Source organism: Tursiops truncatus, chromosome X (genome assembly GCF_011762595.2).
Source record: "Tursiops truncatus isolate mTurTru1 chromosome X, mTurTru1.mat.Y, whole genome shotgun sequence".
In the NCBI taxonomy this organism is placed as follows: Eukaryota; Metazoa; Chordata; class Mammalia; order Artiodactyla; family Delphinidae; genus Tursiops; species Tursiops truncatus.
In genome coordinates, this window is record NC_047055.1 from 110,470,395 (window position 1) to 110,489,299 (window position 18,905).

An 18,905-nucleotide genomic window follows, 5' to 3' on the forward strand; every position below is an offset into this window, starting at 1 on the left:
GGAAGTCCCTAAATTATCTTTAAAGAACTGTTTCAATCTACAAAAACACTTTTTATAAACTCCTATTATGTTTGAAGGCTCATATTTACCTAGAATTTGGTTTATGCAACCGTAAACTAATGAACGGTGTCTAGCTGTTATTGATGAGTAATGCTTTACTGGAGTTAGCTCCAAAATCTGGTGTTCTTGCAAGTTCCCTGACTGCAGTAAAGACTGCGGATTCCTACTCAGCACTTTGATTCTAACTGCCTTTTGGAAGTGGTATTTCCATTGTGTGATTTCTGCTGCACTCAAAATCTACAGTTACCGCAGAGATCACTAACAAGCCAGGAAAAAACCTCCCCCCTCATCTATTTCTTACTCGACTGCATGTTCAAAAGGCTGACTAGAGACAGCATTCTCGGCCACTGACTGTTTCTTCCCTAATGACTTTGTTCCCTATGGGCATTTGAATGAATATAATGGCCTGTATCCCCGAATCCCCATAACCTCTTGTGTTTTAGCTGGGATGTATGGGGAGGGATGCAGGTTTCACAGTATGATTCACCCTGGGAAAGTGTTAAGGATAGAATTTAGCTGACAGTCAGTAAGTATACTCTGCAAATTATCAGCTAAAATCCAACATTACAGGCAACTAGTTAGTAAAAGGAAATTAGTTTTTAAAAACTTATCTGTTGAGTAATTAATCCACTGTGTGGTTTCATCTGCACCATTTGTCAGTGGAATCAAATTTTAGTCCATTAGAGACTGTCAGCATTCTTGACAGTTTAGCCCAGTGGGGGAGAATTTCTAACACAATGATTAGATTTTTATGCTATTGGGTAATTTATAGTCAATTTCTGAAGTATTTCTAAGGCAAGGCTTTGGGAATAAGACTTTAAAACAGGAGAAATTTTAGATGACTTTCCTGCAATATGCTAATGGATTCGTTTAAACTTTAAATATAAAGATATCCAGATGTAATATGTTCTAAGTAAAGAACAAATAAATACAAATTATTACGGTTTCTTGCATTTACTATTATAACTCTGTCCCCTACTATAGAAAATTTCCCTCAAACTATGCTAGAAACCTAGCATGGGTTAAGTAATATTAATCTTAATTTTATTTTTACTTAACATTTTATACATTCTGACAATTAAATAAGATTGTAATTCATAATTCTTTTCCCTTCATATATAAGCAATTGTTTCAAAATATGACTCAAACTAAAAGCCAAAATATAGAGCTTTTGCCTCCAGATATGAATTACAATAGCTAAATATCACTATATATCCTCCTTGGTGTTCAGAGCTATTCAGAAAGTGGGCACTTATTCATGTCTGTTGGTTGGCTGTATGAAAGAACAAGAGGCATTAAATAGGATATTCTACAACACAAATTAAACCAGAGCTCTAGGTGTTTTAAGCCACAGTGCATAAGATCTCATCCTTATCTAAGAAAAGAGACTTTTGGCCCATCTTTCTAAAAAGTAGGCAGTTGGATACATCAAACATGCCAGTTTACCGAGCACCTGTGGTGTGCTCAGGGCACCCATGGATTGCTGCCTTTCAAAAATTGGAAGATAATAAATGGGAATTAATACTAAAGCTATGATTTGGATTCTAAATTACCTTTGGAGTCTTATACAATCTCATAGATCTCTTGATACTAGAGGTGTGTACAAAAGCCTACTACTGAAATTTAGGTGAGAGAATGCTAACTAAACCAGCTTCCTACTAATTAAAGAAAAGATGCCTAGTTTCTGTTTGGCCAGATTTTTTTTGGGGGGCCGGGAAATGGAGCTATCACTGTTCACAATGCAGGCTTTGGTCAGATCACCTATTTTAGACCCCTGGGATGGCTGGGTAGGGGAGGAGATGGAGATGCGCAGTTAAAACCTAGTGTCACAAGGGCTTCCCTGGTGGTGCAGTGGTTGAGAGTCCGCCTGCCGATGCAGGGGACACGGGTTCGTGCCCCGGTCCGGGAAGATCCCACATGCCGCGGAGCGGCTGGGCCTGTGAGCCAAGGCCACTGAGCCTGTGCATCCAGAGCCTGTGCTCCGCAACAGGAGAGGCCACAACAATGAGAGGCCCATGTACCGCAAAAAAAAAAAAAAACTAGTGTCACCCATGTGCCTATTTACCTAAACTGAGGGGGGCTGTGAGCACCAACTTGGATTTGTTCTCGGGCAGCTTCTGGTCTGTAGGAATTGCACCTCACCTAGAAGAGAAAACATCCCGATAATTATGTTTCAATTACACATTTTCTACTGCCTTAACTGCTCCAAATTATACTGAAGAGTAATTTTAGACTCAACGGATGACAAGCAGTTTTAGTAGATCAGATAACACCTTCATCAGTAGTAACATCTATTATTCCAATTCCCAGAGTAGAAAGTTTTATCATTGTGAATACTTCCAGAATTTGAGTAAATTAAGAGAGGTTTCCAAACAAATGCTTTAAATCAAGAGAACAGCATATGTGTCCAGGAATCAACCAATGTGTTCATTCAGCTAACATGCTTGGAATAGCCCTTATCAAATTTAACCACATTCGTTTGAATCAATAAAGTGAATCAATCATCCATTATTGAATATGGTCATGAGAAGTAGGTATTTTGCACCCTGGGTGCTTTGTTTGCTTCATCCTAGTTCAGGCCTTGGATAGAAGGACACTGCTCCATCTCCTTTGAAGTTAGGCATGGCTATATGACTTGCTCTGACCAATGAAATGTGAGCAGAAGTGATATATGTCACTTCCTGGCAGAAGCTTTAAAAATCTGGCAGAAGTTTTAAGAGTATTAAGAACAATTTAAGATGCTACAATTAAGGGCCAGTGCACATTTCCTCGTATTTCTTCCCTACTCCTATGGTGACCACGGAAGCACATGTGGAGATAAAGTCTCCAAAACCCAGGTCCTTGAGTAGTAACTACGAGCAGAGCCCCAGTGCTGACCCATGCTGGACATGGAACATGGACAAGAAAAAAACCTTTCCTTGCACTGTCTGTTCATGTACCCTCACCTACTTAATCCTGATTTGAACTGTGTCTTGAAATATGATATAGCTTGACGTATGAATAGGACTAGGAAACATGAATATGATGGGGGGAATTCCAGGTGGAGGAGAAAATGGAAACAAAGACATATCTGAGAGAAGAAAAAGCAAGACAGTCAGCTTGGCTGGACTGTGTGGTGCATAGTGGGCAGCAATGGGAGACCAGGGGAGGGTGAGGATAGGGCCAGATTTCTGAAGTCCTGAGCAAGAGGCTACAGTGTTTAGACTATATTTAAACATTGGTTTTGAGCACAAAGGTGATAAAAAATATATATTTTTAAAAGATTTATCTGGCAGGGGTATTTTAAAAGATTTATCTGGCAGTAGTTTGAAGATTATTTATGGGCCCCAGGAAGGTTCCCAATGAATGTCTACTAAATAAGTAGCAATGAGAAGAGAGAGAAGAAGGATAAGAAGAATATCTGAGGAAAAACTGACGGGTCACAGAAACTACAGGGATATAGGAAGCAGCAAAGGTGATACAATGCTATTGCTTTATTGCTTTTGATGAAGATAAACCAACCGTCACTGTGGTTCTGAATTTGACTTTGAAGATGTTTTTGTAATGGGAGTACTTAACTTCCTCAGAAGCTAGCTAAGGTGAAGTTGTTTCTCACAATTTTACCTCACTTTTTCGTATGTTATTTCCTCTTACATTCTTACATTATTATGTAGTATTGTCTTTGCTTCATATATCATTTATGAGATTTCTAAAAACACATTTTTGTTCTTACTGTTTTCCTAGTATCTTCCCAGGAGAGAAAATAATTTTACTCCTTATAAGCAGACTTATTTCAATGTATAGAAGGTTGAAAATCTCCTCAATCCGCTAGTAGGAAAAGCTCCAAGATAAATTTCTCATTAGTAATATAAAATATCTTGTCATTTTTTTCTTAATCTCTTTAAAGTAAGTCATATATAGTTTGAAATTTTATTTGGAGACATTTCAAAACTATGACTGTAATGTTGACATCAGTTAATTTACTTCATCTACTAAGATGGACCTTAAGTTAGAAAGTAAGAACCTAAATAAGAACTGACAGACCTTGTACTTTGTCCTCTAGAGTAGAGGACAGCAAACATTTTCTGTAAAGGACAGATAATAAATATTTTAGGCTTTGCAGATCGTAAGTCTCTGTTTTAACTACTCAACTCTGCCACTGTAGCACAAAAACAGCCATAGACAATGTGTAAAGTATAGAGCATGGCTGTTTTCCAATAAAACATTATTTACAAAAATAGACAGCAGGCAACATATGGCTCACGGGTTCTAGTTTGCGAATCCCTGCTCTAGAAAGTTCTAACTATATCTGTGTTCTTATTTTAGATATCTGGCCCAGTACTGACCCAAAAGAAAGTCTCCTTAATTGAACTGTGTTAATCTCAGTGTTTTCAAGCAATTTAGCTAAAAATGTCAAGTGTCTTCAATATACCCAGCCTCTTTGCTGGATGCTATGGAGATAAATAAGAAGTGTATGAAGATGTACGAGCTATGAAGATAAAAGTAAAAGTCTTTTACATTTTGATAACAATTAAGTATTCAACTGCATGGTAATGAAGATAAATGCAAAGGAGTTGGAGATTTCTTTTTAACGAGAACTGGAGTCCTTGGGGAAGTTTGTGGAAGATGCGGAGGAGGTGGAACTTGACATGGATCCTGAAGGTAAAGATGGAACTGAATAATCTGAGGGGGAGAAGTACAAAGGGGGTCGTCACTTTGTAGAAGGAAAATCAAAAGCAAAACCACAGACACAATAATGAACAGAACATTGTGCGGTGGAAGTGAGGACACCTGCCGGCTAAGTGTGAGTCTGGTGGAGCTATGGGAATTTAGAGTTGGTTGGGTAGAGTTGGATAAGACTGAGGAGAACTTTGAAAGGTGTTCGGTCTCAATGTGGTGGGCACTTGGGAGCCACTGCAGTTCTTTCGGCAGGTCAGTAATGAAATAAAATGCTATTTCAGTGGCATGTAAGACAGACAGTGGTAGAAAGACGCCGAGGTCAGGAAAACATGCCATAAGGCTGTTGGGATAATCCAGAGTAGACGAGATCGAGGCTGACAGTCTATAGATGACGAAATAGGGTAATGGGGAGAAAGGGAGGCTGAATCTGAAGAGCAGTTAAAAGGATGAAACATCAGTTTTTGGGACACATGTCATAAAAATGAGGACAGGTAAATCAAATAAGACCTAAGAATCCAGGTTTCTTAACCAGGAAGACCCAAAGACTGAGGGTGAGGGTGTGTTGATAGAAGTGAGAAAACTAAAAAGGAAAGTCACTTTGTTGTTGACTCCACTTTTGCTGATGTCAGGTTGATAAATGATCATTTATTTAGTGTTGTCATGTCAGCTTTAAGAAATAAAGACCCCAGACAGATGAGAATTCTTTAGCCAGAGTCAACCGAAGAAGACGTGGAAATGAATGAGCTTACTGAGGAGTGAACGAAAAGAGGAACAGAAAGCTGTACTGATGAAAACTTTTGCCCAGTTTTGAGCATACAGATACAGATTTGCCCACTGTGAGGCCATGCATCAGAACCGTCATCAACCCACCCCAGACTTGTTTGAAAATGAGGCTACATATTGTGACATAAACCAGTGCAATAACCGAATAACAAAGAACAACTGGCACTTGGCTCACTGGCCAGATACTCGAACTCAGAATTGTACCTTATTTAGGGCACATCTTTCAATTTCTGCTCAGAGAGCCCATTAAACTCACAAAAGGGTGACATGACTCTCCTTGCCTTTGTTGTTGTTGTTTTCAGCTCTAGTTGTCTTCACATGTTCATCTGGCAGTTGGGAACATAGCCTTGAGGGTCCCCCACAGGTTGAGAGTGGTGGGGTATAGTCAGCAAATGAGGTGAAGGAGGAGAAATGCAGGAAACCACAGGGCCAAGAAAGCCAAAGAACAAGTCACTAGAAATGGTTACAAATAGTATCAAATACATTAAGAAGTCAGGATATACTAAAAATCAAGTGAGTTACCACAAGGCTGGTAACCCACTTGATAAAAAATACCAATAAACCTTGATTCAGTCAGTTAATTAATTATGTCCCATAGAACATAAAGGTGATATTTGTCCAGAAGATAAGCAGCAAGATAAGACTGCAGCTGAAATCAAAGTTATGCCATTAAACTTTAGTGCCAAACCTTTGATCTAGGGAGCAAACCAAAGCCCCGCATCTCATCTTTAATGCCCCTTCCTTGGTCTTACTCACTTGAGCATAACTCAGGAAGAAAAGCTGGCTGTTGGTGAATTCAATGCCGGGTAGGAGAGGCTCCTCAACCCCCTGCCTCTTGTCATTTATCCATTTCCTGTAAGCCTGGGGAGAGAAGTAGAAGAGATGATCTGCTGCAATAATGGCTTTTCTCTTTTCTCAGCCAGTGCAGAGATATTAAATATATCCTCCACCATGTGCAAAATGTAGCCTATCAAGTTTTCCTTTAAGAAAACAAACACCTGGAAATGCAAGTCAACGTTGTATTGCTTAACAGTGAAGCAGGTTCACCTGCAAAAAGACCTTTCACTCAATAGATACCAAAGCAGCTGGGCCAAAGTGGGCACATGTTAAATAATGCCCCCTTCCCCCAAAAAGCTTTTCTTTGTATTCCTACCAGGGAACAAACAAATCTAACACAATGGCAAGCCATATGGAAATAAATTTGGGGGCCAATCTATGGGCAATTTTTTTAAATTTTGCCAGGTAAGAGGGAAAACTATAATCTTCAATCATCATCATTTTATAAAATAAAGTATATTTTAACTAGAATAGAGGAAAGATATAACCTCAGAATAACAGCTTGGTCTTTACACTGAATGCATTTAGCTTTATGAATGTCTTTCTACATCATCCTCTTATCTTGCTGCTTATGTGTCTTGTTTAACCATGGACCAGTGGATGATGAAAACATTATTATGGACTCTTACCTGGCTCACTATATGAGAACCCCTAGCCTCTGACCGTAATTTAGAAGTTTGGTATTTTAAGCGAAAATTATAAGGAGGGCTACAGAGACTGTACTCAAGAAAACGCCTATGAACCTAGCCCTGAGATTTCTGTAGCATGTTTTAATATTACACTGAATGTACCTTCTGAAAACTATCCTTTAAATACATGATTCTTAATAACAAATATTACTTTTAGGGTGACTTTACTCCCCAAAAAGGAAAAAGAAAGAAATGCAGCCCTATTCATATAACAGAATGTAATAGAGTCAATGGGGAAATATAATTCAATTTACAGAAATTCACAGAATTTACAGAACTCTAACTCCTCAAGAAAATGTCTGTGGTGTAAATTGAGGTGCACCCGTATGGTATTTTATAGTTTAATTTTTAAAATCACAGCAAATGTTGCAGTGCGTACCCTAAAAGCTTGTCGCAGACCTCCATTATCGGCAATATTTTCTCCCAGGGTCCTCTTCCCCTTTACCTAACAAAAAGAAAAAAAGAGTGTTTGACAGCCAACTGTCATTCAGCAAGAGGCATAAATATGATAGCAAGAGAAAGTGCCATATTTTAAAGAGAAAATTGCATTCAATAAATCAGAGGTAGTCACAACATATTGTGAGATGGCAAACTGACCCCAGCAAGGCGCTCCTGAACGTAACTTCTGTTTTATCATGCTACACGTTTCTTTCTCACCCACCTCTCTATTCTCACCAATTTAGCCAGCTCCAATAAAATGTTAACATATTCTGAGTGACTCTGGTTAAGTGGGGAAAAAATATCAACGTACAGATTACTTTCTCTGATTAACTCACCTAATTTGAGTATTCTTTTCTGTGTGCTTTATGTTTCCAAATATCTACCATCCACACAGGAGCAAGGCTTTAAGACCAACCATTACCATTTTACCTTCAGCAAATTCCATGAAAAATTAAAAAGAGGATAGTTCTCATGGGGAACAAAAATCCAATAGAAGTAGTGCAGACCACAAGGTCAAGGTTTGCAATATGTATGACAACCGGCCAAGCACAGTGAAGAAATTCTACCAAACATTTGAAGATTGTTTCTAAAACCCTTAAATAGGCTAGGACAAAAAAATATTCTAAACCAAGATGGCCCACAAGCCAAAATCCAACCTCCTGCATGTTTTTCTACAGGCTGCAAGGTGAGCCTGGATTTAACATTTTTCAACAATTGGGGAGCAAATAGAAAGAAGGATAATATCTTGTTGCATGTGAAAATTATACAAAGTTCAAATTTCAGTGTCCATAATTCAAGTTTTATTGGAACACAGGCACATTCATTCAAATACGTATTGTCTGTGGCTGTTTCCTTCCTACAGTGGCAGAGTTGAGTAGGTGCAACAGAGACCTTACAACTCACAAAGCCTAAATTATTTACTACCTGGCCCTTTACGGAAAAAGTTTGCCAATCCCTGCATCAGAGACAAAATAATGCCCTATAATAATAAAGATGTCTATGTCATAAAAAAATTACTGTGAAAATATTACTTTATGTGGCAAAAGTGACATTTAAAATATGATTAAGGATCCTGAGCTGGAGACATTAGCCTACATTATCCAGTTGAGTTCAATGTAATTACAAGGGTCTGTACAAATAGAGGAAAAGGAAGTTAGGAGAGTGAGTGTGTCCGAGGGATGCAACGTGAGGAGACTTGACCAGTCACTGCTGGCCTTGAAGAGAAAGGGGCCAGGAGTCAAAGAATGTGGGCAGCCTCTAAAAGCTAGAAAAGGCAAGGAAAGAGATTCTCTCCTACAGCAGCTAGAAAGGAAAGCAGCCCTGGTGACACCTTGATGTTAGCTCACTGAGACCTCAGTCAGAAATACAGAACTGTAAAATAATAAATTTGTGTTGTTTCAAGTCACTAAGTTTGTGGTGATTTGTTATAGCAGCAACAGGAAACTAATACACATTGTTCTAAACTTTCAAGCCACAGATGCTACCAACTCTTTATTAAGCTAGCCCAATCCCCCAGGTATCAAACAATACCAATGAATAAAAACTAATCTTCAGAAAACATTAATGTCTGTAATCACCCAGGATCCTCCTAGCTTCAGTCCCCAAAAGTTAACACTCCTGCTTTACATACCTTCTTTCTTTTATTACACTCCTACGAGGTAAGTGCTATTATCACCATCCTTGCTTAACAAATGAGGAATCTAAAGCTGAGAGCGTGTCGCAGATGTCATTGGTGCTACACCAAATCCCCTTTTCTACCAGGACTGTGAACCCAGTCCTGTAACTGCTAGTGGCTCAGGAAGATTAAGCTTAGCTTAGGGGAATCCCCTCACCTTGAGCTTGCTGGGAGGTGATATCCCCACCTCTCAGTAACTGACTGATGTACAGTTAGAATAGCCCAGCCCCTTATCCTAGGTTGAACAATTCCTGTGATGCAATTCATGCTCCAGAATCCTCTATGGGATCAAACTGAGGCTAAACTTCTGAAACCAACAGGTCTTCCTTGCCACCTTACAGGTTTCTCCTGAAACTACTTCTGCAACGAACCTTTTTATCTAAGAAACCCCTATCTTGGGCTCTGCTTCTAATGGACCTGACCTAAGAGTGATTAACTGAACTGCCCATATTTCACAAGGATTCGAACCCAAGCAGTCTCTGTCCAGAGCCTTTGCTCCATAATGGTACCTTCTCAAGTCTTAACTCCTCTTGACTCTAGTGCTTCTGTTTATAAACACTCATGCTCAAATTTAATCTCCTTCCTTGTTCCCCTAAGCTTTTCTTTTAGAGGTTTGAGGACTAGCTTCACCCCTCAGGCCGCTCCCACTCTGGACCGCCTCAGTAGACCATATGGCCCTAGATTTTTTTTCAGTATTTTTTCTTTTTCATCATTTTTTTTTTTTTCGGTACACAGGCCTCTCACTGCCGTGGCCTCTCCCACCACGGAGCACAGGCTCCGGACGCGCAGGCCCAGCAGCCATGGCCCACGGGCCCAGCCGCTCCGCAGCACGCGGGATCCCCCCAGACCGGGGCACAAACCCGTGCCCCCTGCATCGGCAGGCGGACCCCCAACCACTGCGCCACCAGGGAAGCCCTCATCAGTATTTTTTTTAAAGTTGAGAATTATGTTTTTGTTTCTTTAATTTATTTTATCTTTGGCTGCATTGGGTCTTTGTAGCTGCATGCAGGCTTTTCTCTGGTTGCAGCGAGCGGGGGCTACTCTTCGTTGTGGTGCACGGGCTTCTCGTTGTGGTGGCTTCTCTTGTTGCAGAGCACGGGCTCTAGGCGCGCGGGCTTCAGTAGTTGTGGCACACAGGCTCAGTAGTTGTGGCTCGTGGGCTCTAGAGCGCAGGCTCGGTAGTTGTGGCACACGGGCTTAGTTGCTCCGCGGCATGTGGGATCTTCCTGGACCAGGGCTGGAATCCGTGTCCCCTGCATTGGCAGGCAGATTCTTAACCACTGTGCCACCAGGGAAGCCCCATGGCCCTAGGTTTGCCTCTCAGGACTCAACAGCTGCTAACAGCCCGTTTCTCTGATGCTCCATTGGAGCTCCCCCCAGTCCAACGCAAATAATGGTTCAGGTACAGAGGATTGGCCTCCACAAATGGAGCCAGAAAAATAAAGCATGGCCCTTTATATCCACAAAGGAAGCCACCCCCTCTCCTTGGGGAATGAGACTGAAGCTGTTTTCTGACGGTTGAATGGATTTATGCTGAGACAGGCATGCCCTTTCTATCGTCCTTGTTGCAAAGGTACACATTTGTCAGAATTCAGTTTCAGTATCTGACACTTTGGCCAAAATGGATGTTGTAGAATAGTCTCCACCCAATACATCACCCAGGTTTAAAATGAACTTCAAATAAGAGAACACGAGCATGATATGGGGGGAGCAGTAGTGATGTTGGAGTCATACAAATCTAAGCTCTAATGTAGATTCTACCATGGGTTTTAATCACTCTGAGCCTCAGTTTCCTCATATGTAAAACAGGCTAGTAATATGCACACCTCTCAGAACCAGTATGAGGATTAAATATGTTTCAATTAAGTGTAAAGTCTAACTCCCATGCCTGCATATAACAATCACCAGGAAATATGCATTCCCCTTCCTCCAAGAAAACTGCTCTTCTATTGTTTTTTGGTTTTTTAGCCCCTATTGTATTGTTCTCTCCTGGGATGGCATACCTATGAGTATGTCACAAAGTATTAGGAATATTAACTACAATTTATTGAGCACTTATTGCATAGCAGGCATCATGCCGGTGCTTTACATTATCTCAGTCATTTAATTCTTAAGACAAACTAACGAGTTCAAAAATAGCTGCCCATTTCACAGATGAAGACTCTGAGACACAGGAATGTTAAATAACTCGCCCAAGTTCAAAACAAACTTACAACGTGCAACTGGTTGAACCAAAATTTGGAGCTGTGTCTGACTCTAGAATCCCTCCCCTATGCTTTTTTTTTTTTTTAGAGGTACTTTGCTAGTTTCTGTAATCAAACCCATGCAGATAAGACCTTACAAACTTCATACAGTGTGTTACCCCTGTCCAAATGGAAAAATTATGTTTAATGTTTCTAGACCAATATGGCTGTTAATTTCTATACAATGCCAACCCAACACGGTACAACTGGGATACTTTCTCCAAAGTTGACAGCACAGATAAAGTTTCCAAATATTCAAATTATATATATGTCTGTATATACAGAGAGAGGTATAGATAGATAGATAGATTTATATAAAAGACCAATAGTAGTATATTATGCATCAGTAGCAGCAACAGCTTATCCAGGTTCTATGGTCATCTGAACAAAATTATAGAGACATCTAGCACATGCTATTAAAAACAAAAAGGCAAAAAACAAACCCCCAGAAAACAGCAATGTTCTGTTACTGTTGTGATACCTGGCACCATTTTTTTTATTAGCTTCTCAATCATCATCTGGGAAGAACCCTATGCTTTTCTTGAAGCAACATATATTCTAGATGGATTTTCACAATGTGATAACCCCTGAATTGAAAACAGATACACAGAAGCGCCCCTTTTAGGTCTTCCCATGACACAGTTGTAGATATTTTTAAAATATATGGGCAGAGAAATGGCTTTCCAGGACACTGATAAAGGAGCTAGAGATACTATTCAAGGATACAGAGTCTGCTTTCTCTTCCTGGATAAGGGATGGTCTTCCTGGTGCTGTATACGCTTTCAGAACCAGGAGAACCGGCTCAGTGTTCATAAACGTTCCCTTTAAAAGTGCACAGACTGTTATCTAAATTCTTCTGGAATGGTGAAATAAACCCCAGTATAATAGACTTGAGGCATAGTGAGGTTTCAGGTGCTTTCCCAGCCCAAGTTGTCAGGATGGAACACGTGCCTGACTAACAGACCAAGAGACTCTGGGGAAACTACGTGTAAATACACTGACCTACTCCAGTTCTGTGTGGTCCCCTGCTTCTCTTAGGTGTTGTGCCCTTGACTAGATGAATTAGGAGGACACAGTTTGCATGTGCGTTTTAGAGGAAGATCTTCATGCAGATCCATACCTATCAACAATTCTTCATTATTGGTCGCACTGTCAAACACAGTGAGAGAAATCTGTGTCTTGTAACTATGAAAGCAGGGACAGAAAATACAATGGAAAACTACAAGAAAAAATGAATAGTGGGGGAAGGGAATGAAAGATAACCTGATCAAACCAGCAAAATAAGAAAAGAAAAAAGAAGTAAAAACAATGTACAGGAGATAAACTATAAAATCGTATTTCAAAACCGAAAACAAATACCAAACAGATGGGAAGGCATACCACGTTCTTGAACAAGAAGACTATGACAAAAATGTCATTCCATACATTTAATGCGATTTAACTTAGAATCTCAATGGGATTCTCTTGGGGAGTGGGTGGAGAATGGGCAAAATGATCTTGGAGTGTATACAGAAGTATATTTGCCTGAGAATGGCCAAGTATATAAAAGAAGAACAGTGAGGCAGCGCTTGCATTGGCAGATACCAGAAAAATCCATAGAGCCATAGTAATAACACATTGGTATAGAAATCAACAAATAGATCAGTGGAATAGAATATAGAATCCAGAAATTTATCTCAGTATATATGAGATTCTAATATTTGACAAACATTCAATTAAGAAAAAAACGTCTTTTAGTCACTGATGCTGGATCAATTGACTATCCTCTTGGAAGAAGATAAAAGTGAACTCTCGTATTGAACTCCACAGCGAAATAAGTTTCACACGCTTCAATATTTAAATGTAAAATAACAAAACAGTAAAAACCTTCCCAGAAAAGCTAGGAGACTACACATATGATATAGAATGGAAATGCAGAAACAATTTTTTAAGAGAGATAGGTATCTTTGACTATATGGAAATATTTAAATTTCGTTTGTCAAAAGATACCATATACAAAGTACAATGCATGAGAAATATATTGAGGAGAAAATAGTATAATATGAATGACAAATAAAAATTTTAACATCTATAATATTTTGTAAGGTCTCATAAACTGACAAGTAAATAACTCAATACATAAATGCTCCTCCATCCATCACTGGTGGGAATATGAAATATTATAACTTCTTAATAACATTAGGAATCTATCCTCTACAGAAAAAAAGAATATATACCTAATAAGAGTATTTAGTGCAGCAGCATTTATTGTGGAGAAATAACTGGAGACACAGTGTAACCCTCAACAAGACATTAGTCATCTGTGTTAGAGTACATTCACACCGTGGACTTTCAGGCAGCCACTGAAAACAGTGAAGTAAAAGCACGTGCATGCACACACACGTGCGTGTGTATCTCTACATGAGCATGGGAAAAAGTATATCAGGATTATTGAGATGGATTACAGGTGGAGAAGATAAAAGTGATGAGAGGGAAAGGGGAAGGAGGTAGAGGTGAAGACAAAAAAGGAAAGGAACAACATTCCATACAGAAAAGCATGTATAAAATTACATTCGTGCCTTTATAGGAATGTATATATATATATAATAGAAAATCAGCATTTTAAAAGTCATTTCTTTTGTTCAAAATTCTTTATCTAAGAACTCTTAACCAATTCAGAGTCATTAATTCAAATGAGTGACGTTTTATCTCAGTGAATTAAACCTAAGCAGTAGTTTGGGAGGAAATCTTTTTAATGGTATACAGTGTAGATTTGTGAGAATTTTATTGTTTATCTTTGCTACAGCGTTTTCTGTACTAATCTGAATCTAGGAGAACAGACTAATGTTTAGGCCTGTGATTTTGAAACTTTAGCTTATATCAGAATCACCTGAGGGCTTATGAAAAGACAGACTGCCAGACCCCACGCTCCCACCCACCCCCCGCTCCCCACTCCCCACCCCCGAGATTCTCAGTCAGTAGGTCTGGATTAAGACTAAAGAATTTACATCCCTGACAAGTTCCCCAGGGAGGCTGATGTTGTTGGCCTGGGAACCGCACTTTGAGAACCGATGGTCTAAAGCAAGCTAGTGTCTTCGTGAGGAAGAAGGACTCACAAGATGCCCCCTTCGCCACAGCTGTACTCACGTGTAAGCCAGCTTTCTTCCAATAATAGTTGCTATACTGGCTAATCATGCACTTTGTTTTTTCCTTAAACTTTTCTTCTGAGTCAACAGACCACCAAGGGTCCAGGTTTCCATTTTTATCATATTTTCTACCTGGCAAAAAGCAAAGTTAAAAGATACTCGTATTATTTATGGAAACAAATTCATTTCTTCATCTTCCCTTTCCCTCACTTCAACAAGCCTTGAAAAGACAGTTCCAGCAGCAGGGAGCACTCCTGGAAGCAGTTCCTGCCTTCTCTCCAGTGTCACAGGTTAATTGTAAAAAGCAAGGAAAGGAGAAAGAGGTCTGAGGAAGTTCTTTCCTTCTAAGCAACAAAGAACACTTTAAGATTTATCAACTTATGGCATGTACCATTCTTGACCAATCTTAGATTCTTTGTTTTCACCTGCTCTGACCCAAAATATTCTCTAAATTATGAAATGAAATGGCTTTCAGAAAGCCCATGGAAGGAGTCAAAGCGCCACTACCAGTGAAATTCCAAACAAACAATCCATAGGAACAGCCTCGGTGAGTCACTCACACCCTGCGACCACAGCCCCTGACTCAGCTCTAAAGGATCGTGTTTCCTCCAAGTTGCCAGGAGCCAAGAGACACATAAAACCTCTGTTATGAATCATTCCACAGCCATCAGTGTAGATGGAAGGCCCATCTGTCCTGCTTTGACAAGGAAGGTTGCTGTAAAGAGAGAACTTGGAACAAGAATGGAAATCTCCAAAACATAACAGAAAAAAAGATTAGTTATACATGCTTTTTTGCTACAGGCTCACTCTTCATTTTCTCTACATCCCTCAAAAAAAAGTCTGGGTGTATCTGGACTATCTTCTACACTCAAGGTTACTATTGGTTTAAATTTAATTATGCAGAGAACTCTTCACTGGGCTTACAAGAAAGTCCCCTAAGCAAAGGTGTTAACTGAAACAATCCAAAGCTCTTCAGCAAGGCTGGATGCCACTACCACCAACCCCTGGTAGAGCACAGTGTCACTGTCCCCTACCCACTAACCAAGCGATCATTAAATAGTTACTGTGCAATGCACTGTTCTAAGTATTGGTTACAGAGTGAAATGCCATCTTTAGATTCCGTCCTTTGAGAGAGAATCCAAAAGGCTTCCAGAAGATTCTGAGGGAGAACTATACTTAAGTTTCCCAGGAAGAAAGGCCCAGAACCAAGAGACCACTACTGTCTTTTGTTTCTTAGCTAAGACTCTCCTCTCAGATAACCCAAACATGCAATTCAGAAAGTGTAGCTCTGGGGATTCAGATGACTACAAGGCAGCTACGTTTTAACAGGGAGGGGAGGCCAGGGGGCAAAAAACTTAGGTGATTAAGGAAAGGCTGGTGGGAGTACAAGAAGAATTATCCAGAAGCAGAGGAACCAAAAGGGTCTCTGGCCCTGGGGTAGGCATCCAGGAAAGGATGTTAGAGACATCACAGACATGGAAGAAAGAGGTCCCTCTATACAGTGTTGCCTTGGGCCAGGCAGTTCTTGAGTCTGCCCCGTAAACTGTGTGGATGTGGATGTGATCGCAATTTGCTGCTAATTCCTAAGTTTCGGAGATTTCATGTGGCTTTCCAATAAAACTCCAAAGTTAAAGGAGAAAGGAGTTCTGATTAAAAATGATGACTCCCAAAGGGCAATCATTTCTTTAGTTTATGCCATATTCTGCTCTTTCCTTTTGCTTAAATGTCATCAGGATACATAGCATACTCTATATTATTCATTATTAGGAAAGCATAGCCTTTCTAAAAAAATTCTGAATATATGACAGCATAGAGAAAAACAGAGATTAAGCATTGCATAATCCTTGAAATAGTATAAAGGAACTAGTCAGCCAAGCTCCAGAGTCCTAACTCGCTGAGGCCTAACTTGGCAGCACGTATAATCATCTTCAGAGCAGAGCTCACACCTCCAGGGAGAGCATCTCAAAATGGTGAATAAAGAAATAAAAGGAAGAGAAGCTACAAAATAATTCCTCTAACTACTGTGGCAGCTACAGCAACCCAGATCTGAATGCAAAGCTAATTTCCTTGAAATTACAAGGTCTTTTTTTTTTTCATTCTACCCCATCTCCAATGGGAACAATTATTTTTTTATTGCAAGCTATCACAGCAAGACATGGGGGAAAGTTTTCAATCAGCAATCATACTGCTTTGGATAATCTTCAATCTATGATGATACCACTATGCAAAGATAATAGCAACAATTAACATCCATATGGTCAACATGACCATAAAAGCATCAGCTTATACACTGAACCAGTACTTACCATTATTATCAAATCCATGTGTAAATTCATGTCCAACAATTACTCCTATAGCGCCATAACTCAGAGATCTACAGCATAAATGTATAATTGGGAGAAAATTATAAGCATGGACGTCAGAGCATAATCCTTCAATATTTTCTCAACAAAAAGCCAAGATAATCTGTTTACTAACCACACTCACAAAATTGTAAAAAAAAAAAAAAAAGTAAACACATCCTTCTCATTGAAATAGACAAAGAAAATATAATTTCTAACATTGTCATTATGAACATTTATGGGCCTTAGTTCCTACCCTGTGAAATTAGGGATGTGAAAGAGATGTTTTTTAAAGTCCCTTCCAGCCCTAAGGCTTCTATGGTTCTATATCTGCTCTAGCTGTAGTTTATATGTATAAACACCCAAAGCAGCAGCAGGGTTTGAAAAGATCCTGTCAGTAAACATACCGCTTATTTTTTATCTGAGAACCTGTTGAAAAATCACTATGGACTTAGAAGTTAAATTGTTTTCCAAACGGAGTCATGAAACAGGAAAAGAGCAGAGATTAAAAGGGATCACGCTGCTTTCAAAGGTAGTCATGTTCCTCTGCTTCTGTGACAGACAAATTCACAGCTGAACAGCAAAGACTGTGAAGCCTGAACCAGATCTGGAAAAGGCGTGATATTATTTCTCTTCACCCCTAAAGAACCACGTGGTAGGTCACCTACAAAGGTGACCGCCGACAATGCCACCCACCCTGAACGCATGTGCTCCTCCTCCCGCCAAGAGGAAATCTATTTCCTCCCCCCTTGAATCTGGATGAGCCTCGGGACCTGCTGTGGCCAACAGAATGCAGTGGAAGGGGCCGCGTGTGACTTCTGGGCTGAGGCCTTATAACTTCCATTTTTGTGCCTCCTTGGAAGTCAGCTGCAGTGTAAAGAAGTTGGGGTAATGAGCTGGAGAAAAAGAAGCCAAGCGAAGCAAGTGAGAGATGCCAAACGTCGAGAGACCTCTAAAGAAAGAGAGAGGCCCAGCCAGGCCCCAGCCGTTAGAGCCAGCCCAGCTGAGGCACCAGACACGTGAGCAAAATCATCTTAGATCCTATGGCCCCCATCGAGCTGTCTGTCCCAGCCAGTACTGCACAGAGCAGAAACAAGCTGTCTCGGCTGACTCCCGCCCAAATTGCAGAATCATGAGCGAACAGTGGTGGCGCTTTGTTACGGAGCAATAGGTAACTGAAAGAGAACATATAAATCATATATCAGGAAATCAATAGGGGGGCTTCCCTCTATGTGTGTCTGGGATCTTCTCTCTCAACTAAAAGTCCCCTGAAGGCCAAACCCTTATCTACTTGATTGCTGCTAAATTCTCTGTACCTAGTACACAGTAAGTAATAATGATTTAACTAATTGATTAATTAACTTTACCATTTCTTGCAAGTGACAGATCAATGTGTAACTTATTTTAGTCATTTAACGTGTGCATGAGGATTACAGACAACTTAAAATCCTTGTTATAAGGATTCTTCCTAAGATTTGTAATTATACTAAAAATATTTCACAGTTGGTTCCTGATGCAACATCAAAGTCACCCAGCAAATAGATAGGACCTATAAGTGGAAGGAACAAAAATTTTTGAAGCAACATGTTATTACAGGACATAATGATCCTTAACATGTTAATTGTTTGTCTCAACTATACCCAAGGAAGTGTTCTAAGATTTAATTTTTCCCTTTGGTGGCAGTTCCTTCCTTTGTTATTTCTCTCCTGCAAGGTAATTTGCATTTGAAAAAATGCTGTCCTACTATTTTTCCATCATTGCAAACCTTCATTAAAGAAGTAAGAGTAGGGCTTCCCTGGTGGTGCAGTGGTTGGGAGTCTGCCTGCCGATGCAGGGGACACGGGTTCGTGCCCTGGTCCAGGAGGGTCCCACATCCCACGTGCCACGGAGCGGCTGGGCCCGAGAGCCATGGCCGCTGGGCCTGCGCGTGCAGAGCCTTGCTCCGCAGGGGGAGAGGCCACAGCGGTGAGAGGCCCCCGTACCGCAAAATAAATAAATAAATAAAAGAGTAAAATTATGCATTTCAATCATAGATCTATCAGAGCAGTGTG

General features: G+C 40.1%; 1 protein-coding gene across 1 annotated transcript in view; it reads right to left on the reverse strand.

Annotated features, from left to right (window-relative positions):
* The window catches only part of PHEX (phosphate regulating endopeptidase X-linked), a 203,805-nt gene that overhangs the window by 4,211 nt on the left and 180,689 nt on the right, over positions 1 to 18,905 (reverse strand). Inside the window, exons 18-22 of the mRNA XM_019927702.3 lie at positions 16,819 to 16,886; positions 14,514 to 14,644; positions 7,408 to 7,473; positions 6,259 to 6,363; positions 2,126 to 2,202 (exon numbers count right to left, since the gene is read on the reverse strand). Coding sequence (XP_019783261.1) covers positions 2,126 to 2,202; positions 6,259 to 6,363; positions 7,408 to 7,473; positions 14,514 to 14,644; positions 16,819 to 16,886 — 447 coding nt within the window. The remainder of the gene's footprint in view (positions 1 to 2,125; positions 2,203 to 6,258; positions 6,364 to 7,407; positions 7,474 to 14,513; positions 14,645 to 16,818; positions 16,887 to 18,905) is intronic.